A 27,637-nucleotide genomic window follows, 5' to 3' on the forward strand; every position below is an offset into this window, starting at 1 on the left:
ATATGATTTCATCTTTTTTGAGATTTTGAAGAACCAAAACTCGCTTGATCCTAATTCTTTCTAAGAAAGTTTGTTGCTTGAGGATAATCAATGAATCATGTTTGGGGGTATTTGATAAGTGGTAAATGTATCGTGTTTCTTGCTTATTTTCTCTTTGATTTCATGTGTGTTTTCATCATTCTAGATCATTTGTACGCATTTTTGTCCCCTTTTTTGTTTTCAGATAAGAAGAGATCAATGGAGCATTTGCCTTTTTACCATCCTTTTCATCATTTTGTGAGATCATTTGTACAAAAAAGAGTGTTTCTCATACAAATTTCCCGAGATCAACACGGCCTGGTTGTATCCCATGACACAGACCATGTTGGCCCCTTTGAAGCATATTCATACAAGCAACCAGAGGCTGACACGACCAGTCTATGTTCCCTGACACGGCATGTGTCATCCCCCTGGCAGTTACGAACTCTTTGATTTTGGATGTTTTCTGTGACTCTTTGTATTCCATAACCCTCTAGACTTTATGTCAGTGGGTAATTAAGGTATTAACTCAAAATAAGTGTAAATTATTAGTGATTTATGGCATAGTTTAGTATAAATAGAGGCTTATATCTTGAGAAAAAAGGAATAGACCTAAGGGTGACACATAAGGATCCATCACTTTCTACTACCATCACTCAAAGCAGTTGTTATTGCTCTTAGTTCTTAGTTCAAGTTCTTAAAATTTTCTTGTAATTTTTGCGCTTGTTTTATTATAATCTTGCCTTTATTTTCATCTCCATCTGCTATTGCTTTATCATTTTGCAATTATTTACTTTTCTTGCAATGTTCTTAAACTTTTTTGTTGTTATTGTTCATCTCACCATGAGTGAGTAATCCCTTAAAGACAAGGGGTTGTGAGATATTCTCTCATGAAAACCCCCAATATTTATCTATTATATACATTACGAGAAAAAGTTTTGAGTGTCTTTTTATTTTAGAATCCAAGCCACAATTCACATGTCTATGTCAATTGCAAAAGCAAAGACAATATAGATGTCGATTATGTATTGAAAGATAATGGTTCGACATCCGAAAGCGGATTGCTAAATAATAGAGTAATGAGGAGTCCGTCGTGATAAGGCAACTTTCTCTCTATTGAGAAAGTTGTTAGTTATTCTGAGATCAACATCTAGATTGTGCACGCCACGAAAATGGGTGACGCACATTTATACTTTTCTATAAAAAAATCTTAAAATGATCTCATAGTTAAAATTTAGATAAATCATTAGGGTGAGTCTAGGGTCACAATCACAATCGCATGTACTATTTTCAATCTACATCAAACAAACTTTTTTCGATCACTTTAGATAAACATAGTTGAAATAAGATTTGGTAATCATACATCTCTCTATGGGCTTGATTCTTTTTACTACTTGACACAATTGTGCACTTGGTTTCACACACAATCACCTATTCTATGTTTGAATTATGAAATAAATCTAAACATCTTTATAAATAAATATTTTTATAATTGGATATAGTTTTTTCAGCCTACACAACTCACCCACACTACTACAATATATACCTTTCATAACATCCATTTTACAACGGACTTCCTGTTAACGGTGGTAATAACTCTTTTTTGGGTGTTTTTTTATTTACTAAAAGACATTTCACTACGGTTATAGTTAACAACCATAGTGAAATGTATCTGGAGTGAAATGGTTCGGATCCCAGCACCAACAATTTTTCGTTTATCATGATATAATGGGCTTGACCTTGTATATCACCATAATTCTTATAATCAGTCATGGTGTAAGGTACAATCATTTCATCATGGTTTGTACTATCAATTATGGTGAAAGGTGATACTTATTTATATATAAGCGAAATCATCTCTCGCATCAGTACATAACAGTTGTCTCTCTAAAAACAAAATCCTAACATCTCTTTCACTCGTCTCTCTTAAAATAAAACCCTAACATATTTGTCACTCATCTCTTTCATATGGAAACCCCAAAATTATTCAGCAAACTCGTCTTTTTTGAAGGGTTACCTTTGTTGCATCAAATCTTAGCAAATGGCTACCTTATAGGTTCGCTTCACAATAGTTTATGTTTCAAAATTTGTTTATGTATTATTGTTTATGTTTTAATATCTTGTTTCATAATGTTTGAATTTTCTGGTTATTTTGACTTGCAGGTAGGGATGTTTGTTTCAATAAAGAGGATGGAGTTAAAGTGAGTGTTGCAAACTTGTGTGAAAGACCCAGAATGACATCTGTAAGTATTTAGTGCACAGCCTAAGAGGGGGTAAATTAGGTGTAATGGTATTTTTAGAGACTTTAAGCACTTTTTTGGTTTCTTGTAATTTTTCGAAATTATGAATAGATGAATGAATAAGAAACAGAAAAATAAAGAGCGGAAAAGTAAATGAACACAATAATGTATGCTAGTTATCCTTATCAACCAATGGTACATCTAGTCCCCTCACACCTCGTGAGAGATTTTAACTATATTTAGATCTTTGTACAAGTCTCACACCAAGACTTCTTCTACAATCTTCTAACAACAACAAAGAAGTAAATCACTTCCTTTATTCCAACAACACCAATAATTATGGTAGACTTTGAATCAACCTATTCAAAAGACATTTTCCAACACATAGAAAATATATCACTTTCTATTTGCAAATACTCTTAGAAAATACATATATTTTCTTTACAAATTAAGTTATCACACACTTGGTGATCAATTATAATACTTGAAAAAATTTGAATATATGAAGTTGTTCTTGAATCAATTTCAATAGACAAATGATTTTCTCTTTCAATGTACAATTCAATAATATATGAACCTTAAGTGCTCAAAAAATATTATGAAACTTTTATGAATGATTTTAAAGTTATGCACAAAGTTTCAACATTTTAAAATAAATGAGCTCTTAGAAAATTAATTTGAATTGTGTTAAAATTTTATGAAAGAGGTTATTTGAATTTATGATGTATTTTTCCCTAAATACATCCTAAGAAACCTCTATGAATTTATGCAAAAGTTTGAGACATTTTTATGAATATTTGCAATAGTTTAGAATGACAATGGTTCATGAAAAAGACACAATTTTGACTTATGTACATGACTTCTTAAGTCGGTTAAACGGATATCTAACTTAACAAGTGTAGGACGAATTTTGAATTTCAAACAATTTTTCAAATCTCAAACAACAATAGGTTTTGTTAAATCGATTAAATAAACCCGACTTAAAAAGTTCAGACAATTTTTTTAAAAATTCAGCTTTTTATGCATTTGCTTCAAATATTTTTAGGCATGATAATTTGAGAACTTTATATATGAATATGAGTGTTATTTTTTTAGCATCTAAAGTTTATACATAATGAATTACAATTGAGTACCTTAGCATCGAGATCATTTTTCTTTACTTCCAGAATATTTATAAGCTTATGCATTCTTGATTCCAAACTTTTTATTCTTTGATAAGCTTTTGTTTTCATCAAAATTAAACTAAGATAGATGATAAACATCTTCTTCACAACATCCATTCAAAACTAATACAAATTTTCAGCTCTCACTTCACCTTTTTCCTCCTTTCATTGTGGATGTCATTATGGGACATGTATGTTTCTGAAACATTCTATGAGTTGATATGTTATTGTTGTTGTTGTTGTTGTTATTAATAAAGGTTGTATGTTGTATGTAGTTTATGCTATATGTTGATGATTTTTTATTTTTAATAAGAGTTGTTTGTTGTATCTTGCATGTTGTTTAAGATTTGTTGTTGATGAATGGTGTTGTTAATGTTTGTTTAAAAGATGAGTTTATTATATCTTATGTGGTTTTATTATTTTTTCAATCCCTTACCAAATATATAACTTTCCAGATTACATTATAAAATCATAATAGGATATATAAAGTTATATTAGAAAATAAGCACACGTTCAATTCTAGACAAGAATTCTTCAGTCATTATCTGCATTTCGTTCTTTAACAGATAGAACTTTATTTAATGTTTGTAGTTCTTCAACCATCCCTTTTTACACCTCTAATTTTATTTGCAAAGTAAATAATATTTTTCAAAATGAACTAGAGATGACGGAAGGGGAGGTTGAAGAAATAGAAGCATTAAACAAAGTTCGAACTGTTAAAGAGTAAAATATAGATAAGGAGTTGAAGAACTCTTGTCTAGCATTGGACATGAACGTGTTCTTCTAATATAACTTAATTTTTCATATTATAATGTTCTAGATCAGATAAAAAGGTTATATGATGTATGAGCATTGGCGAAATAAGCATTCAACATAATTTATAATAAATTCAGTGTATATATCACAATGGTTGTTTATATCAACCGTTGTTAAATGTTATGCGTTAAGAATATCATAATTGTTGTTTAAAGTAATTGTTATGATAATTAGCGTGCTACATAGCTTATAATCACGTTCACACGAACCTGATGAAAAACATCATACATACAACCACCCCTTACCCCACAATGGTTGATCAGACGTGGTGGTATCCCTTTTTCAATTGTTCTGAAATGACTTTTACATAGTATTGTCACACCCCCTCTTGTATATACATGCTTGTAGCTCAAGAAATTACATGTGTCAAACCAAATCAAGTATGAAAATTAATGAAGAGCTTGTATGGTTTGAAGCAGGCTAGTTGAAAGTGGTATGAGAAGATGACTTCTCTACTTTTAAAGCTTAGATATGCTAAATTTAATTTATATTACTCAATGCTTACCCTTAAAAGGGATTATCATATTACAGTTTTGCTAGTATATATTGATGACATTATACTAGCAAAAACATATTTAATTGAGTTTGATCGCATGAAGCATATTCTATATAATAATTTCAAAATTAAATACTTTGGAATTTTGAAGTATTCCTTTGGTCTTGAGGTGACACGCTTCAAATAAGGTATTGTTGTCCCAGAAATAAAGTATTTCATGGGTCTGCTTAATGATACACGATTGCTTGTATTAAAGTATGATACAACATCCTTGAATCCATCATCATAGCTAAAACGGATTTTACATAGTAGTGTCACACCCCCTCTTGTATATACATGCTTGTACCTTAAGAAATTTCATGTGTCAAACCAAATCAAGTATGAAAATTAGTGAAGAGCTTGTATGGTTTAAAGCGGACTAGCAGAAAGTGGTATGAGAAGCTGACTTCTCTACTTTTAAAGCTTAGATATGCTAAATTTAATTTATATTACTCAATGTTTACCCTTAAAAGGGATGATCATATTACAATTATGCTAGTATATATTGATAACATTATACTAGCAAAAACATATTTAATTGAGTTTGATCGCATTAAGCATATTCTATATAATAATTTCAAAATTAAATACTTTGGAATTTTGAAGTATTCCTTTGGTCTTGAGGTGACACACTTCAAATAAGGTATTGTTGTCCCATAAATGAAGTATTTCCTGGGTCTGCTTGATGATTTGTGATTGCTTATATCAAAGCATGGTACAACATCCTTGAATCCATCATCATAGTTGTATTAAGATGGAAGCAAACCATTTAAAAATATCATTGCATATACAAGACTGGTTGGAAGGTTGATATATTTGAACAATACAAGACCAAATATAACTCTTGCAACTCAACAATTGAGTCAATTTCTTCAAAGTTCTACACAAATGCACTATTAAGCATCTTGCATAATTATCAGATATTTGAAGCAGAACCCTAGTTGTGGCGTATTGTTACCAAGATCCTCAAACCTTCAAATCCTAGGCTACACATGTGCAGATTAGGTTGGATGCATTCGTACGGGGAAATCAACATCAGGTTATTGCTTCTTTCTATGACCATCTCTCAATTTTAGGAAGGCAAAGAAACACCAAACAATATCTAGAAGTTCTTTTGAAGCTGAGTAGAGAGCATCAGGCACAACCACTTCTGAATTGCTTTGACTTCAACTCTTTTATTTCCAAGCTTGACATGATTGAAATTTATCATACTTAAACTTGAGGATGAGTGTTAGAAAGCTTAAGTATAATTAGTTTGATGCCTTAAGTCTTGTTATTCGGTGTTTTTTAAGAGTTTTTTATGCCAAGGTGTGTTTTAAGATTATAATTTTAAATTGTAATTTTAATTGTACATGTTCATTATATATAAAATAGAATCCCATTTAACATATTATTTATGTTATAGATTATCTCACCCAATGGAAGGAAAATTAATTATTTTTGGTGGGTCTCATACCAATAAGTTTTTCTTAGCAACTCGAGAAGAAAACAGACTAAGCAAATAGAATGAGTTTCAAATACATATCATATCACCCTTGACTAGTATGTATCTTAATTGACAAATTGGTTACTCAATTTGCTTTGGGTTTTGGTTAAAATATCAAAACTAAAATTAAAATCTCAATAATTGATCGTTCAAAAGTCTTATACTTGGGCTGCAGACTTTTTTTGAACCAACCTAACATTTAAAACTTCTAATTGAAAATCATTTATTGATTCGCAACACATTTACTAATAAAAACTATTATTTTAAGATTAATTATTTAAATTAAATCACTAATTAATATTATGCATATCACTTTTGAGTTATATTTTTTTCTTTGCTATAATAATAATTATAAATATTAATATTTAATAAAATTGATTTAGTTTGTGAGGTCTTAGTTTGTTTGTAAATGTTTAGTGTTGTCATATCACAAGACAAAGTTCAATTCATTTTTAAGGACGGTTGTAAGATGGTTATTCAAATGGAACAAATATTTTAAGACAAAAGGATAATATTAAGAGAGGGATTTTAATTTTTAGCTATTAAAAATTGTTTTATAAATTAATTTTAAAAAATTATTTTGAAGAAAAAATAAACTATATTTGATAATTTTATTTTTTATAAATGAAAATATGGAAGAAAAAAAGTGTTTATTAGATTTATTTTTAAAATTAGAAGAAAAAAGAAATTCGCTTTACATGTATTTTATTTTTTAAAATAACTTTTTTATATTTTTTTAATTTATAGTTCTTAATACTTATAGTATAATATTTATTGTTATTATGTACCATTGACAATATTGTGCAGACAACATGTTAAGTAAGATGTTCTGTCAAAATGCGAGACATTCTGTCTCAAAGTGGTTCATTGCACATTTGTGAAAATACATGTTAACTCAGATGTTCTATTTTGACATTGTATCAGACATTTTATCTCAAGCTATTTACATGATGCACACATTTTAATGCAGTGTATCTAGTGTTATTAACATTTGTTTCCTTTAATGTGCAATCAAATATTTGATTTTAAAGCGCATATTGGTTTGGGAAAGATCTACGCTTAATCCTTTTTAGTTAGATTGAAATTCTGATTCTTATCGAATTCAAATTTGAATCAAGATCTGTTTCAATCAAGATTCTAAATCAATATTATGAAGATTGATATTTTGTGCATTTTTAGAATTAAGTTGCATACACGTCAAAACTCTATTGGACTTTTTATGCTTGAAAATTGTTGCTATTTAAGGAGGTGTTCTCCATTATGATGACTCATGCCTTGCATTGTGAAGCTATGTGTGTTTATTTGTTATTGAGTCTTTATGGTATCGGTTGTCATACTCTATTTCTGAGATATCTTTCTAAGTTATGAGAATAGATTATTTGTGTTGTAATTGTAAATCATCACTTCATCTATACTTTTGTAATTGTACAAATATTTGAGAGTGTGTTTGAGTGAAAATGAAAGAGGTCTTAGATTTAGGGGAAACGTGGAACGAAGTTCACTAGTAGTATTACAAAAATGCACTGAACAAGGAGAGTTCAGATAAGACTGTTACGTACTATTGACTACTAAGAGTGAATTTCCTTTCATTAGATTGATGTCCTATATACGCATATGCATGTGACTTTTCATCAAATTGAATTAATAATTACTTGTGTTATTTATTTTATACATTTATTTTTCTATTATATAAAATTGTTTTTATACACATTATTTCAATATTATTTCTCATATTTTATCATCAGTAGAGCAGAAATTAATTTATTATATTAAATTTAAATAAAAAGTTTAATATATATTCGTTAGATGTGACCATGTGTATTCTAGTAACCATACTTCTGACAATTGAAACATTGAATGTGACTTTTATCAGGTTTTCGACCACCACCTCTTCCTCTACTTGCGACACCACCTCTGTGGTTGTTTTAGTATGAGGGTCTTCATTGATTCGAAGAATTTCCTTCTTGTTGGTTTCCTCTAACTAGTTGAATTGTTGTAGCTTCCTCTACCTTTGCTATCAAACAATTTTCCTTTGCCTTTCTTTTTTCTTGCTGATTGCGCTTGCAAAGTCACATCACTTTTCGACTTGCTTGCAGCTCTTTCAGCCATTTTTTATTCATGATATTCAAGTGTCCCTTAAAGCTCTTCATTTGTCAATGTTGACAAGTCTTTCTATTCTTCTATAGCTACTACCATGTGATTGAATTTTGGGGATAATGACCTAAAGATCTTTGCAATAACTGATCTTGATATCGACACTTCTCCACATACCTTAATTTGATTCACCAGATTCGTAACCCTAGTGAAAAAATCAGTTATGATTTCACTTTCTTCCATCTGAAGAAATTCATATGTTCTTTTGTGAGTTTGTAACCTCGCCTCTTTCACCTTCTCAGCTCCTCCAAATGATTTCTCCATAATTTTCCATGCTTCTTTCGTTGATTCTACATCACTGACTTTTTCAAAATTATTTGGATCAACGTATTGATGAATCATAAAGATGGCTTTATAATCTTTCTTCTTCAATTCTTTGTATGCAACCTTTTGTTCATATGTCGCATTTTCTACGAGTGACGTCACTCATTCCTTCACAAGATCCCAAAGATCTTGATAGCAAAAAACAATATTTATCTGCTTGCACCAATTCTTATAATTCCGATTCTTCAGAATTGTGAGACTCCTCGGAAAGTACCCGTTCAGATTATTCAATGTGTTATGCTTCCTAAGAATCACACAACTAGTGCTTTAGATACAAGATGTTGAAATTTCGCCTAATTCCTGACGTAGAATTTAATCAAACCTATAGAGAATTCCAAATCAATCTGGATGAACAAGAATCAATCTTTATGATTGATTACTTTTATTGTTCTTCACTCTTCACTCGTGTGAATCAACCACACCTTGGTTGCAAGATGATTTCGTTGCACAATGATTATTGAAGAAGAAAAGAAAAGATGAATTTGGGGAAGAAAGAGAAATTAGGGTTTCAACGAGAGAACAGAAATAATAATAATTATGCAGAGTTTCTCTCTGCCTTTAAACTGAATTCAATATTTCTCTATGATAAAGTACCTCCCTATTTATAGGTTGAGATTACTTTCACACCAAACAATCTCCAACTAACCTAACTAACTCAGTTAAAACAAACAAATAAAATTAAGTTTAAAATTCTGTCAACATTTCAACAGCTATATATTTCGAAACACATAGCATTTCGACACAAAGAATTACATTCTCGACAAATTTATCTTTGAATTCATATTTGTTTTAATACTTTATTTTTATTGAATCAGGTTATATGTCTCTAGTCTTTTATATTGTTCTTTTCTATTTTAATCGAATTAACAACAATTTGTTGCTTAAAAAAATAATACCTTAAAAGTTAAATTGATGAAATTAAATCTTTATTATTGTTTTTTTCCTTCATATTTTTTATTATTAATTGCATATTACTCCTCTGTCTCAAAATAAGTATTATATTTAAAAAATATATTTATTTTAAAATATTTGTCATTTTAACCACCAATACAATTCTAATTTATATCTTTTAATTAAACTATCTGATTAATATATTTAATTTATTAATTTATTATTTTCCATTAATTTTAATTTTAATATATCAATAATTAATCAAGATAATTTAATAAAATCATTATTATCTCTTTTATTTATTTATTTACTTTTAATATGAGGAAGTGATAATCTATCATACAGACAAATAAAATAAAGTGTCTATTATTCGTTTTATTCTTCATGATTCTTTAACAATTTAATTAAAATAATAATTAAAAGATTCATATGATTAGATAGCCATTAGATAAGAATAAATAAACTAGAGTATTAGTACTGAACATATCTAGATCCTACTACCCATAACTAACACACCTACCCACATGGTTAACGGCATCTAATCAACGTGGGACCCTGTACTAATCACATGTTTCCATTCTCCGTGATCCAACGCTCCAGGATTCGCTCTTCACATTCACTGTCACAATCTCGGCCGTTGATTTGTGGTCCCTAGTTTTCATTACCATTGGCTGTGTTTGTTGCCTCAGTTGTCCCCTCTCTTTCTTACAACATGCTTTTTCATGTTCTGAAAGTCCCCGACAATGGTATCCGTTCTTTGTAACACCACTTTACTCCACGCGCTTCTTCAACCGTGTAGCTCAACCCCACTCCACACGCTTTCTTCAACTGTTTTATTTATGATCAACACGTTTGGATAGTTACTCATCATCATTTACCCATGCTATATTAACTTTTAAAGTTTATCATTTTATCCATCAAGGTTTCAGTTTTGAAACAATATTTAATAGTGGTTCGATCCACAAATTTATTGATTTAAATTGAATATGATTAAAAATTATTCGAATTTGTTTATTTATAAAAATTCATCCAATTTATATAATTTTGGTTTAGATATTAAATTTAAATTTTTTTATTCGTAGATCCGGTAATCCAACTTTTTAATGTGAGATTAATGATTTTTTATTTTTTTAAATTATTATTTTACATGAAAATATAAAATTAATATTTCACTATTAATCGCTATTTTTCTTTAAATTATTCAACGTCAATAATAATAATAAATTAATATATTTACGTTATTTTTAGATTAAATATTATTTTTTACTTTCTTTTGTATTATTTTCATCTTACATATTTTATGAAAACAACGTGTCTTTTGAAATTTTCTATTATTATTCAGTGTTATGTCATGTAGATAAATTTTATTAAACATTATATGATGTCTTTTATCAATTTTAGTGTTAAAAATAAATATGTATTGAATTCTGTTATAAATTTTTTATAATTAAAATAAATTATTAATAAAATATTTTTTATTTGAAATAAAACCCGTAAGTCCAACTCAACTCAGTTCAAGTCTTAAATGAACGATTTGGTTTAGATGGATTTTAAATGTGAAATTATAGATTAGATTATAAACTTAATTCATTGATTTTTGAACGAGTTGAATAACAGATTATATCAAATTCAGTATAATCCAACTCATGTCCATCTTATTTTAAGGTTTCAAATTTAAAATTCTTTTAGTTCCGTTAGTTGAAATTTTAGTCTTGAAGTATATAAATTTTCATTTTAATTTATAGAATACAAATAGTAATTTAACCTCATAAATTGAAAAAATACTAATTCATTTATTTTTCAAGCGTTGCAACAAATTTTTGAGGGTCTATGATTATTTTGATGTTGAAAATACATTTTAAGTCTCTCTCTCTCTCTCTCTCTCTCTCTCTCTCTCTCTCTCTCTCTCTCTCTCTCTCTCTCTCTCTCTCTCTCTCTCTCTCTCTCTCTCTCTCTCTCTCTCTCTCTCTCTCTCTCTCCTCTCGCTCTCTCTCTCTCTCTCTCTCTCTCTCTCTCTCTCTCTCTCTCTCTCTCTCTCTCTCTCTCTCTCTCTCTCTCTCTCTCTCTATCTATATATATCTATCTATATATATATATATATATATATATATATATATATATATATATATATATATATATATATATATATATATATATATATATATATATATATATATATATATATATATTTTCTATTTTGATAAATATTTATTAAAAAATATAAATTTAACTGATATATACTATTAATATAAACATTTTTTATATTATTACAAAACTACAATTGTTAAATTATAAAGGTATTTGACGTTCAACATACTATTTAAAGTCATAGTCAAAAATAGAATAGGATATAACACCAAAAACTCTCAAAAGCTTATGAAAAGTGAAATATAGAATAGGATATATATCATTCCCACCGTTAACTATAGTCTACACCTAATCAAATAGTTGTCAATTTGTTAGTACATTAGTTTCAAAGACATTTTTGAAATCAAAATCAAATAGTTGGAGGACCATCTATTTCTAAATTACAACTCAAGAATGAATTAAATAGGACATTAGAGTTCTTAAAAATTCCGGCACAAAAAGAAGGGTTTTGGCCGCAAATAGAAAGACAAGGATCAATTATATTTATTTTTGAAATGTGTTTAGATGAGATAATTGTCAATTTTTAAAAATTTAAAATTTTAAATAATTGAAATCATCAACTGAAATTCATTTATTTTTAAATTTTTTATTTATATGGTGTATTAAAATAATACATTGTTAATTTTTTGAGGTCATTTTGAAACTCTTTTTAAATTATTGGGTCAAGATGAAAAATAGAGATTAATTGCAATTTTTGAAAATTTGAAAGGATCAATTTATAATTTTGAAAATTATTAGAGATTTATTTATAGTTTTTTAAAAAATTTAAAAGTGAATTTAAAATTTTCATAAAATATGAGAATCGTTTTCCAAAATTTAAAATATTAATAATAAATAATTTAACATTTACCTTATATATAATGAATAAATAATTTTTTATTTTTTATTTTCAATAAAATTCTTTAAATTTAATATAAATAAAATACTCAATAAATTTATATTATTTTAACATTTCTCTATATTTTTATTCAAAAATACTTTTAAGGCACTAATAGTATGGCGCTTTTGGCTTTTGGTTGATTTTTATCGCTTTTGATGAAAAAGAAATTGCAAAGAGTTTTAAAAATGAGATGTGAGAGAAAGACAAAAAGATACTAGTATATATATATATATATATATATATATATATATATATATATCTATATATATATATATATATATATATATATATATATATATATATATATATATATATATATATATATATATATATATATAATCAAATAGGAGTAATTTTTAATAACTAAAATATCGATTTACCCACATCTAGTTTAAAGACCCCTATCCTATCCTGTCAAGACTTGATTGGTTCGTGACTAAGCGCGTGTGACAAACGAAGGTGAATTCAGATTTCATCATTATGTTCCAATTCATTCACCACAAGAGAATAAGTCACCTAGATATTGTCCCACACTAATGTTTCTATAAAATTCATGAGCTACAACATCCACTCTTACATCAACCGCATCTTATTCCTTTTCTTCAACCATCTCAATTCTCATTCTCAGTTCAACACATTCACATCAAGAAATGGAAAACTCATTCGCAAGAAACCATGAAACAGAACTGAACCTCAAAGCCACGGAGTTAAGGTTAGGATTACCCGGTACTGAGGATGATCATGAGGTCGAAAAACTTCCATCCAATTTCACTATTCTTAGAAGCAACAAGAGATCTTCACCTGAATCAACGGAGATAGAGTCCATCAACAAGACCAAAAGGATTAATACTTGTAATGATTCTGATATCACAGATGATCAAGATAATGCTCCTCCACCTTCAAAGTAAGCACATCATAACTTTTTCAAATAATATTTTCAATATTGGAAAAGAATATGAATATTGATTGAGTTGTGTTTTATACTATGCAGGGCACAAGTAGTTGGATGGCCACCAATTAGATCTTATAGGAAGAACAGTTTACAACAGAAGAAGGTTGAAGAAGTTGGTATGTACATGAAAGTGAGTATGGCTGGTGCACCTTATTTAAGAAAGATAGATCTCAAAGTTTACAAGAGCTACTCAGAACTTCTTGAAGTTTTGGGAAATATGTTCAAGTGTACATTTGGTGAATATTCTGAAAGAGAAGGGTATAATGGATCTGAATTTGTTCCAACTTATGAAGATAAAGATGGTGATTGGATGCTTGTTGGAGATGTTCCTTGGGAGTAAGTTCTATATATTCATTCATATTCATGTTCTTTTTTAAGTAAACATTTGATTAATATTGTTATCTTATGGAGATGTTTTGGTTGTGTTAATTGCAGAATGTTCATGTCTTCTTGTAAGAGGTTGAGAATTATGAAAGGATCTGAAGCAAAAGGATTGGGTTGTTTTTGAAACAAAAAGCAAAGGATTAAAAAGATAGAGACACATAGAAAAACTTGTATTTTTCTTTTATTATTTTTATTTTCACATGTAGTTGTCTCTGGTTCATTAAGGATAAATGTTGTTCTAAATCTTCGAAGCCAGTGTGAAAGAAAGAATGAGAAGCAAATGCTGTTTTAATTGTACAGAGGTTATATATATACATACATAATATTTCATTCTGTCTTATATATATATATGTGTATCTGTTTACGAATAAATTATGTATACAAGAGGATCCATGAAGAAGGTGCAATTTTCATTCTTTTTTTTCTGTAATATGATTTGGTTTTTATTTGATCTGATCTATGTTTGTACTTGATTTCAAGTGTTGTATACATACAAAAGTATCAACAAATCAACAAATAATAGTAGTTTCAAATAGTTTGTCAATTTTTTTCTTTTCTTCTCATGTTTTGGAGAACTTTGAAGATGAATAAAAAGTTGATTCTGAAAAAATATCAACATGAATCTAGAGTTGATTAAAAATGTCTCAACTTAAAACAAAACTTTACATTATAATCTCTATGGAGATGATCAAACCTTTGGTTAATCGGGAAAAAAAAAAGCTACCTCAAGATTGTATATTTAGTTCTGGTGTATAACTATACTGTGATAATAAGTTACTGCTCAATCAAGAGATCAGGGTTCAAAACCCCTTTCATTGTGGTGGGTCAAACAGTGTCCATACCTGTGACAGTGCAACATTAACTGGAGGGTTTGGTCTACAACAGTTGGCAACCATGGTTACGTCTCAAACTCATCAATCTAAAAGTAGAACAAGATACATGAATCCTTATCCCAGAAATTTGCTTTAATTACTTGTGCTTTTGTCCTTTATGAATCTGCTATTATCTCTATTTACACAACATAGAGACTTGATTAAGATATATCATACATTTATGCAACAAGGTCCAAAGAACTCACTAAATTTCTATCTTTGTACACCGAAATTGCTCGGTGTCTAAAACCAGTAGGATACCGACATTTTTTTTAAATTATTACCTTTATTAACATGTCGTCAGTGTTGGTGTTGTGTTGGTATCACTATGAACAGGTCATTTTTGGTACACTTTTTCCACATTAAAAATTAATATCGGTTGCATAGGCAAAAATATACTAATTCACCAGACAGAAACTATAAACAATATGCCTGTAGAACCTAATTTTACTGGAAAAATTCAAACTTCACAGAGAAGTTTCACAGTTGAAATAGACTATACTACATTGCGCATCGTTTGGCATAGCTTTTAGAAAGACAATATTTCATCTGGGCTAACCATATCTACAGCCATCCTACCATTTTGACTGGTATACGACCCCATCCTCTTGTCTAATATTTCCAATTGGGATTTGACCCATGGTGGAGTGGATCTACTATCGATCCACAGAGCTTCTCCTGTATCTTTGTGCTTAAAATCAGGAGCTTTGGGGTTCCTCTGCGAAATTTTCAGAAATGTTTGTCAAGATACAACACATGAGAAATTCATAACAACTACTCATAGAACGAAATGGAGGATGCAACTTGTAAACAAAATGTTATTCATCGGTAGTGGTTACAACTACGAATTAGACATGGTTATTAAAAGATGAAGATAGTTCTCCATGTTAATCCAAGTAAAGAAACCCAGGGTAACAAGAATATTGGATAAATGTGCAGTAATCAAGATGTCGTTTTGTTTGAATCATTATTAATAATATTGATCTTGGTTCATAAAAGTAAATCACAGACTCAAATATAATGCAAGCTACAAAATATTGGAATCGTTTCCTTCACGGTTGATACATGCTTTCCTGCCGGGGAAGGCATCTAATTCTTAATGGTAAAGGTACCGAACAAAGGTACGGTTCAATTCTTGACAATTATACCAAGATAGAAATAGTAAAATCCTTGTACAGGGAAAAAATAATTATTTTTGGATGGGAGAAGTTTTCTCATTGATGCAAAAGGGGCATAGCATAGGGTATGCAAAAAGAGATCGATAAACAATCGTGTAATAATTAAATGTTTTTTTGACAACAATTTCTTGAGGAATTTGAAATTAGCTTCCACGTCTGAACCATTACACAACTTTCTCAAATAGCTTGTTTGTGAACAACTATAAGTTCATAAAAACTTCTCCAAAACGTGAAGAACTATAAAATTGTTTATCTGTACAAGAACTTTGGGTTCAAAGTTAGAAACTTATCCTTTAGGAACAAGTTATTTGCTAGTAACAACATAAACCTTGGTTTATCATGGCAAGTCCTAACTATGTAATGGGGCAAACTACCCTGTCTTAAACTTCGATGCATGGAAAATTAAATGAAGGAAATTGTTGAAAGATAAGTTGAAAGAATGTGGTTAAGGTTGATATCATAACATTTGAAAGATGATTAACTCCAAATACAATGGCATGCTAGCAATAATCAACTCGTACGCAACATAAAACTTGTAAGTCGAAACAATCACTTGAAGAGACCCTAACATTACAGATAAATATGCAACTTTTCTTATTTCACAAGATTTATTAACATTACCTTGTTCCGCCTATTGTCCCACCACTCCCCAGGGTTAGCAAAGAAAACTTGCCATAGTTCAACAACAGAACCAGTAATATTACTTGCTGCATAACTCTTTTTACCTGAAACAATTTATAAAATGCTCAAAAATTACTCAGTAAAAAGCAAAACCCGGTGAAGCTCATACTACATTCCACTTAGATCCTTTTGAATTCACTTATTTGTGATTTCTACAGTAGGCATGTCGCAGTGTCTGACACACATCAGGGTCCGATATTTGTATGATACTCATACGACACATGTCAGAAAAGTCAAGGTTTATGACACATGACTATTGGGGACAACTTATGAGACACGACGTAGAACTTGTGCATAAACTGTTTTCAACTTATTTCCTTAAGCTCTCAATGACAGCTTGCGAAAATAACATAAATTAATGGAATTTTTTTACTTTATTTTATCTTTTGTAATAGAAATGACTTATACCAAAACACATTCATGATAATCACTTATGCTATAAGTTCTTAAATAAGCTGTCTATCCAAATAAAAATATAACATACCATCGTCAGATGTTATGAAATCAAAGTCCTTATCATGTGACGGCGCGGGCAACTCAGTTCTATCAATGAAACTCACCTGCTGAGCAACCACCTAAACAAAAAACCGCAACACAGTGTCATTCAATTTAGTTAAATTGTTCTGTATATAAATCAAAGTTTCCAGAATCAAAAGTGAAAATTGGCGGTTGCGAAAACCTTATAGTACGTTTGTTGTTTGCCTTCAGCAGAATCAACAGTGTCAGTAACAAGACGACCAGAAACATGAATCTGGTGACCTTTCAGAAGATGCTGAGAAGCAACATGAGCAAGCTCATCCCAAAATGTCAAATGAATCCATGATGTTTGCGTAGCGTTTTTCTTGACGGAGAGGCGAGTCCACGCGACGGATTTCCCGGAGGGAAGGTGTTTGATTTCGACGGGGTTCGCGACGAAGCCGATTAAATTGACGGAGTTGCAGAGTTCTTTGTTCCATGGAATTTCAGAAGGTTTAGGGTATGCTACATTGGGGGTGGAATTGGAGCAGTTTAATTTTAGGTTAAAGTTGAAATTTCTATGGGTGATTTTGGAAGGAAGTGTAGTGAAACATGGTGGTTTGAATTTGGGGATGAAATTAGGGTTTTGAGGGAAGGTGATGAGGTTTCTCAAACTGGTTGATGAAACTGTTTGCTCCAATGCCATTTCTGCTCTTGCAGTTTCACTGAGGAATTGGCGCTTTTACTTTCACATATCAAATTGAAATTGGGCTTTGGCATATTTACATTCACAATACAGGACTTTTACAGTAGTTTTATCTATTCAACTTATGTGTTTTATATTTTTCTATAGTTTTATCTATTCAATTTTTGTGTTTTATATTTTTCTACAATACCAGATTTTTTATATAATTCATACATTTTCACATATTTTTTAAAATTGTCGGTATTAAATTTATGGGGGTTATACCTGACTTTCAGGAATATCTTATATAAATCATTTTTCAAAAAAAGATTATAAAATTAAATATTTTTTCGAAATTTCTATAACAATCGATAAAAAGGATATTGCATACCAAATATTTTACAATTGCCAATAAGGTTATAATTTGGTTATCGGATATTTTAAAATATTCGGTAAGCGTATGGGTCTAGGTATAGGTGTGGTCGGATTTTTTTAATATCCGATAGAAGAATAGTATTTTTCTTTTAAAGTTGTTGTGTTTAGTGAGAAGAAGTGGAAGAGATAGCAAAATCATAATATGAGAGAAAGGAAGATATGAATATAACATAACATGAACTTAACATACAAAATTATAACATGACATATCATACAAAAGTGTCGGTACAATTACAACCTTGCAAAAATATCAATATAATACTAACTACACAACAAAATATAATATAAATTATGTTGACTTCTTGACTTCTTCTTCCCAATGCCTTATATGTTCTGCATATGCTCTTTCATATGCTATTTTACCTCATTACAGTTCTCTTTCTAGCGATCAATGACGGGAGACAATGGACAATCGAGTTTCAATTTTACCTGAATCCAATGATTTTTGTTAACAAAATCAATTGCAATAGTTTTATGTCTACTCGCAGACATAGATGGAGATACCACAAGTGGGAAGAAAGTGATGTTAAGGTTACTAGACAATGATACCAATATCACATTATACTAAAAGCAATAGGGTAACTGATGTCAGGAATCGTCATTTTCACGATCTTGAATACCCAAGCCAAATATTTGCAATGAACTCCTAACTTTTGAGAGTGTATCATAAAAAACTTTGGAATACAAATGATTGTTTTGATAAACTTCACCATTAAGTTGTGATCGAACCAATGACCATGAATCTTCACCCCACCCAAGTAAATATCCAATAGTGCAGAAACCATAATTTCCATCAGCCTCCACATCTATAATATCTTCAATATAGTCACACAAGAAAAGAGGGAAATTGAGACAAATACAGATGTCTTGAAGACTTGCTAGACAGTTGATTTAATGGAGCTCTACTAGATGATCTCTTGGATGTTTAACTTCTATGTGAGGCATCAAAATACTTCCAATGTGAAGGATCATGATGCATATCACTCTCTTTCCCCTGTTTATTTTTCTTAACTCCCTTTTCTGGCTTGAACTTAACTGGTGGTGGACATGTAGAAATTGTGCATGGATATGTAAGTTCACACATTTTTTTCTTCAATCTTCATCACCTTTTGGCCAACAATATCCAAGATGCTGAAATACCTCTTCAACTCTTCACATTCTTCGTCTAAGTCCAATTGTGTACCATTCTCTTCTTCAATAACTTCATACTCTTAAATGTGTAATTTCATCCAAAATACATTAATGGATTCCAGTTAAACAAGATAACTTTGTATTTGAAGACCTGCAAGTTTACATGCATAAGGTAACCCATGTCTTGTCCTAATGAAACATCCACATGCATCTTTGTCAACACCAATTCTTTTTACTCTTTCCAACTCCTTTGAAAAATGTTATATATAGTATCTTGAGACAAATTTGTGCAATCTCAAGTAAAATTGAGTGTTATACAAATGTTCAATGTTGACAATATTTTTTTTAAATGATACTCTAATTACACCTAGTTGTATTTTCAATATGGTGTTGATTACGTTCCGACATCTGCACAAATCTCCTTGACTGGTATTCAACATGGTTTTGAGTCTTCAATGAGCATACGCAACCCTATAAAACAATATTATAGAAATATGTAATAAATAAAATTAATGTCTTATATTTGAATTAGTTGTTAATGATATTTGTGGTTTAGCATATTATTTATCTCATTCTTGAATGAAAAGAGGACGTCAGACGTTACTGGCACCAAAAAAACATGGAATTCAGAGGGACTCTTCTTAAAGGGCCTTTGGAGGCATGATAGGTATAAAAAATGCTTCCCATCGAGGAAGAACGGACAAACAACCAATACCCCCTACAAACAGGACAATTATGATCCCACTTGAATCACCTCAGGGAGATTAACCAAATAACTTTTATCATAAACAAAGACTAAAAAACATGTTGACTACTAGCCGTGGAAATTTACGCAAAAGTTGGGATGTTGTGAACACCATGTTGAAGTTGCAACTTAGTTCAATCAGAGAATCATTTCAAAAAAAGTATTACCAACATTGAGCATCGGTATAACACTCCATTTTACTCTAAATTGCACGACTTCATTTCAAGACAGTGTATACAACACATTTGAAAGGGTAAAAAAATTGGTTCTGAACAAGATGCATGTGGTTACTTCATCAACGCACGGGTTACCTTGTGTGTGTCAACTTGTGAGTCTTCAAATACAAGGTGAGTATGTTCCATTAGAATCGGTTCATGTATTTTGGAAGAAATTATACATTGAAGACATGAGGTTACTCAAGAAGATAGTGGGACACAATTGGATTTATAAGAAGAGCGTGAAGAGGTATGTCAGTAAATTGGATATTGTAGGCCATAGGGTGATGAAGAAAAAAGTCTGGGAACTAACACATCCATCCACAACTTGTATGTGTCCACCACCAGCGAAGTACAAACCAAAAAGGGGTATTAAGAAGAGTAAAAAGGGTCAAAAGAGTGATGTGCGTTGTGATCCTTCGTAGTAGGAATATGTTAAGGGCTCACAAGGAAGTCACACTATGAAGAGATCATGTACAAAACCAATTGGAAGTCAACTGTCTAGTCAGTCTTCAAGACTTCTTTACTTGTCTTAGTTTCCTATTTCCTTACATCAGTACATTGATGACATTGTTGATATGGGAGAAGGTGGAAGTTTTTGTTTTCATTCTATTGCAGGTTTACTTGGATAAGGCGAAGAGTCATGGCTTTTGGTTCAGACACAGTTAGATGTTGAAGTTTATTAACACTATCGTATTCTAATGGGTTCTATGACACGACCTTTGAAGTTATGAGTTCGTTGCGAGTAGCTAGCTTGGGTGTGTAATGTCGTGATAAATGGATGACGATTTATGATATGAGTTACCCTATTGCTTCTAGATGCAATATCGTATTGGTCTCGTTGTCCAGGAACTTTAACATCACTTTCTTCCCATTAATGGTATCTCCGTCCATAGTTGTGAGTAGACATAAATTTATTGCAACTGGTTTTGTTAATAATAATCATTAGGTTCGGGTGAAGTTGAAGCCCGATTGTCCATTGCCTCCCATCACTGATCGATGGAGACATAATTGTAGTGAAGGTGCAAGAGCATGGGAAACAACATATGTGAGACTTATAAGGCAATGGGAAGAAGAAGTTAAGAAGTCAACATAATTTATTTTGTATTGATATAGTAGAATATTTTGCATTATGTGTATATATTTTATCATATATATATATATATATATATATATATATATATATATATATATATATATATATATATATATATATATATATATATATATATTATTTTTTAAAAATATAAAAAAAAAACTCAAAATTTTTTCAAAACTCACCATTACCTCCTGAATTTTTCAAAGTTTTAGAATATTTGATATTAACCGGATTTTTCAAAATTTCCTGAACGCAATATAGATTATCGAATTTATTGAAATATCTCGTATACATCCACCAAATATTTAAAAAACGGTATTTAATCATAGAATTACCAAAAAAAAAATTTACCTGAAATTTTAGAAATTTATGATATTTCTTCATATAAAAAAATCCAGTATTTTTTGCAATATCCAATATTTCTACATATAAGCACAAAAATTTGATATTATGTTGAAAAATTTGATAATAGACAGTGATTTAAAAAAACGGAATTATCAAACAAAGACATAAAAATAAAAGCATCGTTGGTATAAGGTATCAGGTTAAATGTGTGGGGTAGAAAGATAAATTATCGAGTTTGAGGTGATCAAATTTTAATAATTTGATTCTATTTTTTAAGGAGAAAGGAGGGGATTTAAAACCCCCTGATACTTTTTTGGCTCCCCTCTAAAATGGGAAGAATAATTGATTAAATTTAAACTTAAATAACTTTGTAATTAATAAAATCTTATTTATTTTAAGGATAAAGCATATAATTTCATACATTCCCTCAATTAAAATCTTTCTCTTTAAAAGTATCTTCCCTCTTCCCTCCAGTCAAGGATTTTGGATCCTCTTCTTCACTAGACTCTTATCTCCTCTCCTTACACGAGAACGCGATAAGACATGACAAATAATCCATAGAGAGAGAGGGATCCAAGCCCCCAATTCAATGGTAATAGCATATGAAACACAAATTTATTCGGACACATACACGAGAACGCGATAAGACATGACAAATAACCCATACTTATGGATATTCACCCGAATTCACTTCGAATTTTAAGTGAAAAATCCAATTTGATTGGATTTGAATTTATGTTTGAATTTTCCTCAATTACAAATTATGGGGACAGATGGGATAATGGTGATATTAGCATTCACTCCGAATCCACTCCGTTTATTTAATTATGTGCTTTATTATTTAATTATGGTAATTTAGAATATTAAATATAATCAATATTTTGATATTTTGATTTGTATTTATTATTTAAAATATTTAAAATGTATATAAGAATTTTTTTGAGAATATTTTATTTTATTATTTGTAATGTAATTTAATTTTAAAAAAAATAAATATTTTTATTAGTAAAAATTAATTTCACTAAATGAATGATGATGAGACGGAGATATCCGAACACAACCTAAATCGTTTGGGACGAGTTTGAATTTTAATTTCCCATTCGTGTTGAAGGTCAGGACGGAGAACAATAACTATTTATAGATTTAGGTTTGGGGAGGCAAAATCAGTCTCCATCCCACCTCATTGTCATAGCTAGATATAACATGAACATTTATCAATGATAATGTCAAAAATATAAGACATCAACTCATATTTGAACTTCATTAATCCATCTATTATTATTAAAAGAGTTATAAATATCTTAATCAAAATATCAATTATTAACTTTAATTTTCATTGATAACCTAGCTTCAACATCAACACATATCAGGTATGTTGAGACAAAGATAAAAACAAATTCTTACACTTCTCTAAATTGTTGAATATGTATGAGTGTCATACAAGTCTTGAACATCAATTTTAAGAGTGTAGAAGAAGAAAAAAATCATTTATTTAAAAACACTGACTTTTTTTACACGTATAATACGCGTGTTATACAAGTGTTGGACACCGATGTGTGACGTAGACACCGCGACAAACCTATTTTTAGAAGTGTGTGCTTCATAGAGAATAAGTTCCTGATTGATATGCAATGGATTAGGAGAGCATATTACCTGTCATTCCATCTCTCCTCCCATTATAAAAAGAAGTCCAACTACTTTTTTAAATAATCAACTCACGCCCACACAGATTCACACCTCAAATAAAATAAAAAAGCACCATCATTTTCTTCTGGACTTGCAACACCAGCAAGCAACCATTATCCATTGCACTTCCACATTTCAAATCCTCAAGAATTACATCACTTATAAAGATATGGAATCCAACCTAACCTTTTAGGCTTTTACAAGGTCCCACATTCCACTACAAATACTAAAAACCCCATTATCAAAGCCCTTACATCATGTTCAACTAACCTCCATACTTTTTTATACAAAAAGGAAAAGCATATCAAATGAACTTTGACAAGTTTTTTCCTTTTACAATAAATTTTCTAAAGACAAAATAGGCTCTGCTTGCATTTTAAGGTATTGACATTAAACCCTGTTGTATTGACAAAAGCTGAAACAACAGCAAAAAAGAAACGACTATGGCATCCTACTTTGAATGCAACTTGATGCAAATCAATGACTAAAATTAAGGAGATTAGGAACATGCAAATAAATGGTGAGTCCCGAAGTAGTATGTGTGCGCTTGATGGGACCACTGGATATTACCGAAGGTATGTCTATGGAGGAGGAGTAGTTTCGGGCTTAACTATACTTGAGTTGTCTGAGGGTTGTGACTGGTATATTGCTGATGCCAGTGAGATTGGCATGATGCAGAGTGCCTTTGATTGAAGGAACTGCATCGCAGCACCAACATTTTCTTCCATGAGCTTAACTACTTGCTTTTCTGTGCCATCATTAGACCACTTCTCCCAAGCTGGTTGGTTTCTCCCGCTCTCAGTTCCTTCTTCCTGATCATCAAATAATAGATTTGATAAATTGTTTGGAGAGAGGGATAGAATTATGTCAATTACAAAGTTTGAATAATTACCTCGACTGACGATAATGGGATGTCAGTTACTAGTGGTGCCACCGCACCGGCTCCACCCAATCTACTCATGCTCAAAACCTGAAAGATTAATGAATCAACAATTATTGGAAATTTTCAGCACTCTTAGTTTCATGTTGCTGACAAAACTATACATTTGGATCCAATGGAAAACCTTGATTTCAATTTCATACACAAACAGCAATATGCATGTACTCCCTACACATCTCTAGAGAAATCAATGAAACTGTTAAACTTTTTTGTTGAAAACTAGAAATTGGTTTTACTATTCACACATCGAAAATTTGACTTGCTATTGGTGAAAGACAAGAAGACCCTTGGATAGTTGGGTGTTATTGGGTAGTTAAAGTAGCAACAACGCAAAATAGCATTAACATGGTATCATTTGATTGTATTTAGATATACACCATTCTTTTGGAATGAAATCCAATGGCTAATGGGTCCCATATCAAAGTGGCACCTCAGGCTCATAATTACCAGTTGAACCCCCAAGAAATGATGATAACTTGGGATGAGAGGTCAAAAGACATAGATAAACACTAAACGGGTTTAACAGAATAAGCAACAAATCCCACCCAAGATAAATTTAATTATAAATTTAGACCTAACAAGGATAGAAATCAAATGTGCAATCCATGCCAATCACAAAAGCACTAACCTTCACTTGAAGCCTTAAGAATTTGACATAATCTACAATTTCATCCAGCATGGCAGCTCGATCTGTCTGAATGAAGCACAAATACACATAGTATTAGAAACAATGAAAAGATTATGCAGAAGACCAAGAAAAAGTCATCAGACCAAAACTAAATCATAAAAAAATCTCTATATCTCAAAATCCAGAAGACTCATTTCATACTTTAGAACTCTAAATTTTTTGCATATGCCTAATCAGAATATATGCTGATTTTGTCCTGATTTTTTTAACCTATTGATAGGATTGTTTCCCAGACTAATTGTAATAAACAAGAAACTATTTACCGGCAAAACAGAAAACATGTGAGATATGACTATTTGGAGGACTTATATTTAAGGGCACAAGTTCAACCTAAAAGTGATTTGAGCATTAAATATTTCTTGATGTACATGTCATTTTTCAAACTCAAACACAGTTAGAATGAATTTCATCCTTCAAGTGGAAACAGACACAACCAGCGTCATTGCAGATCTATAGATCGTTATGTTCAGACCAAATATGCAATGAACAATATCTACCAAGATTCTATCAAATAACAGATGCCTAACAACTAGACAAATCAGTCAAATCACCCCTAAAGCTCCATTTTCAGCACTGTTTTTGTTTCAGGCAATAATTAACAAGCTGTACCAAATGTTGGGTGGGTGGCCGATTTATCTTTTTCTCACTTTAGAGTAAATATGAAAAGGTTCATCCTTACCTAATTGCACAAGTTCTATAGACAAGTACAAACAGTACATATACAACAACAACCAAGACTTATCCCACTAAGTAGGATCGGCTACATGGATCAACTTTCGCCATAATGTTTTATCCAGAACCATCTTTCTATCCAAATCGTTAATCTCGAGATCTTAATAACTTTTCTTATAGTTGCAGTAAAAAAAATCACGTAGAAGTCACATACCTTGTTGACACTAGGAACAAGTTCTTGCAAAGCCCTGATTCTTTCGGCTATTCTTTCTCTACGCAACTGTTATTGAATGGCAAAAAGAAGAGTAAAGAAACATCAACATATCAAGATATTAGCAATGTGATTTAATCCTCATTCAACATTAAGCATTATTAACAAGCAGAAAATCCATATTTTAGAAAAGATCCTAGAGCCAACCCTTTCAGCAATGCTGTGTGGATCTGTAGCCTGTCCTCTTCTTGCCCGCACTCTAGGACGCATTGCTGGTGGATGTGGAGCAGTAGGAACTGTAGTCGGCATGGGCTGCCCATGAAAAGTCTGAAAAAACTTAAAATAAAATTAAGACAGAAAAAAGGAAAAGACGAACGGAAAGAAGCATAATATAAGGTACTACCAATTGAACTGCATAAATGATCAACCCTTCACCAAGGACTAACGGAAAGAAGCATAACGAAACTTGCACACTGTCTATTACATTTATAACAAACAAAACCACATAACAAGGTTTTAAATAAAGCCCTGCAACCGAACCACAGTCGGGGCCGCAAAATAACAGTTTTTGATATTGTTGAAACTACAATGCAACTGCGTTTGAGGCTACATCAGCCGTATTCAACCGCGACTCTCAAACTTAGATAAACAGTAATACACAATTCCTCACCAAAATGAAGCTAAACTTAAATAGATGATCACAAATTCACAATCACCAAAACTTAAAACATTATTGAAAATAAAATAGTTTCATAAAAGTTTAACTAATGCAATTGAATTAATAGGAAGAGAAAAATAAATTGAAATGAAAAAGGTTATGCTATGTTACATTCTTAGGTCTGGTATCAACAACATCTTCCCGGAATCGTTTGCCACTCCCGGAAGCATCATCGGGCTTCAAGAACCCTCCCGTACCCTGGTCCAAGCTCAGGCCCAAATGGTAGACCGGTGCATGAAATCCCGCTCCGGCAGCAAGATGAGTAGCAGCGTCGCCGGAGTTAAGCTGCATCATCATCGGAGAAGCTAATGAAGAGGCGTCGGTTCCGTCGGCGGAGGTGAAATTCGGGAGGCCGAGAATTTGCTCCAGGAAATCATCGGCGGGAGTATCGGAAGGATGATTCGACATGACTCGGTTCAACTCGGTTGAGTTTGGAAAACGAGTTGAGATAATGGTACTTTACTTTTGGTATAGAGAGAAAATAGAGTTTTAGTAATCTACTACTAGATGAAGTAGACAAGATAATTTTTCAGTTTTTTTTTATAGTTTTTTGGGGTTTGTTTGGTTAATTATTGTTATGTGTGCTGTTGTTGCTTTTTCAGCTTATTTTCTACTCTTTCTCATTTGAAAATGGTGTTTGAGAGTTCATACTCTCAAGACAAGAGGGGATTTGGATTTATTTTTTCCAGGGTTAAATTAGATAACAATCATTCTTCTATACTCCGAGCTATTGATCTTAAAATCTATACCGTTTCAAATAAATATTGCAAATCAATTAAAAAAAATCAAATATTATTGAATGTGTTTGCATCAGATTTCGAATTGATTTTCTAAAATTGATTTAAATCAATATATATATATTTTTATGTGTTAATTTTTTATTCATGAT

The 27,637-nt window shown here is 30.9% G+C and overlaps 3 protein-coding genes across 3 annotated transcripts; 1 reads left to right on the forward strand and 2 right to left on the reverse strand.

Annotated features, from left to right (window-relative positions):
- The first annotated feature begins 13,178 nt into the window (after window positions 1–13,178).
- Window positions 13,179–14,402, forward strand: LOC127098043 (auxin-induced protein 22D). Its single transcript, XM_051036544.1, has 3 exons — window positions 13,179–13,559; window positions 13,647–13,943; window positions 14,043–14,402. Exons 1-3 carry the CDS (start codon window positions 13,306–13,308, stop codon window positions 14,113–14,115), a joined length of 624 nt encoding a protein of 207 aa, XP_050892501.1. The 5' UTR covers window positions 13,179–13,305; the 3' UTR covers window positions 14,116–14,402.
- Window positions 14,403–15,203: 801 nt separating this feature from the next.
- LOC127098042 (protein OSB1, mitochondrial) lies at window positions 15,204–17,989 on the reverse strand. The gene is made up of 4 exons (XM_051036543.1): window positions 17,402–17,989; window positions 17,207–17,297; window positions 16,663–16,766; window positions 15,204–15,581 (listed from the first exon to the last, which is right to left on the reverse strand). The coding sequence occupies exons 1-4, from the start codon at window positions 17,882–17,884 to the stop codon at window positions 15,393–15,395; spliced, it is 867 nt and encodes a 288-aa protein (XP_050892500.1). The 5' UTR covers window positions 17,885–17,989; the 3' UTR covers window positions 15,204–15,392.
- A 5,587-nt stretch (window positions 17,990–23,576) lies between these two features.
- Window positions 23,577–27,451, reverse strand: LOC127098044 (transcription factor UNE12). The gene is made up of 6 exons (XM_051036545.1): window positions 26,860–27,451; window positions 26,238–26,357; window positions 26,034–26,099; window positions 25,088–25,153; window positions 24,412–24,489; window positions 23,577–24,331 (listed from the first exon to the last, which is right to left on the reverse strand). Exons 1-6 carry the CDS (start codon window positions 27,154–27,156, stop codon window positions 24,101–24,103), a joined length of 858 nt encoding a protein of 285 aa, XP_050892502.1. The 5' UTR covers window positions 27,157–27,451; the 3' UTR covers window positions 23,577–24,100.
- Between the last annotated feature and the right edge of the window lie 186 nt (window positions 27,452–27,637).

The sequence above is a fragment of the Lathyrus oleraceus genome, chromosome 6 (genome assembly GCF_024323335.1).
Source record: "Lathyrus oleraceus cultivar Zhongwan6 chromosome 6, CAAS_Psat_ZW6_1.0, whole genome shotgun sequence".
NCBI classification, from domain to species: domain Eukaryota; kingdom Viridiplantae; phylum Streptophyta; class Magnoliopsida; order Fabales; family Fabaceae; genus Lathyrus; species Lathyrus oleraceus.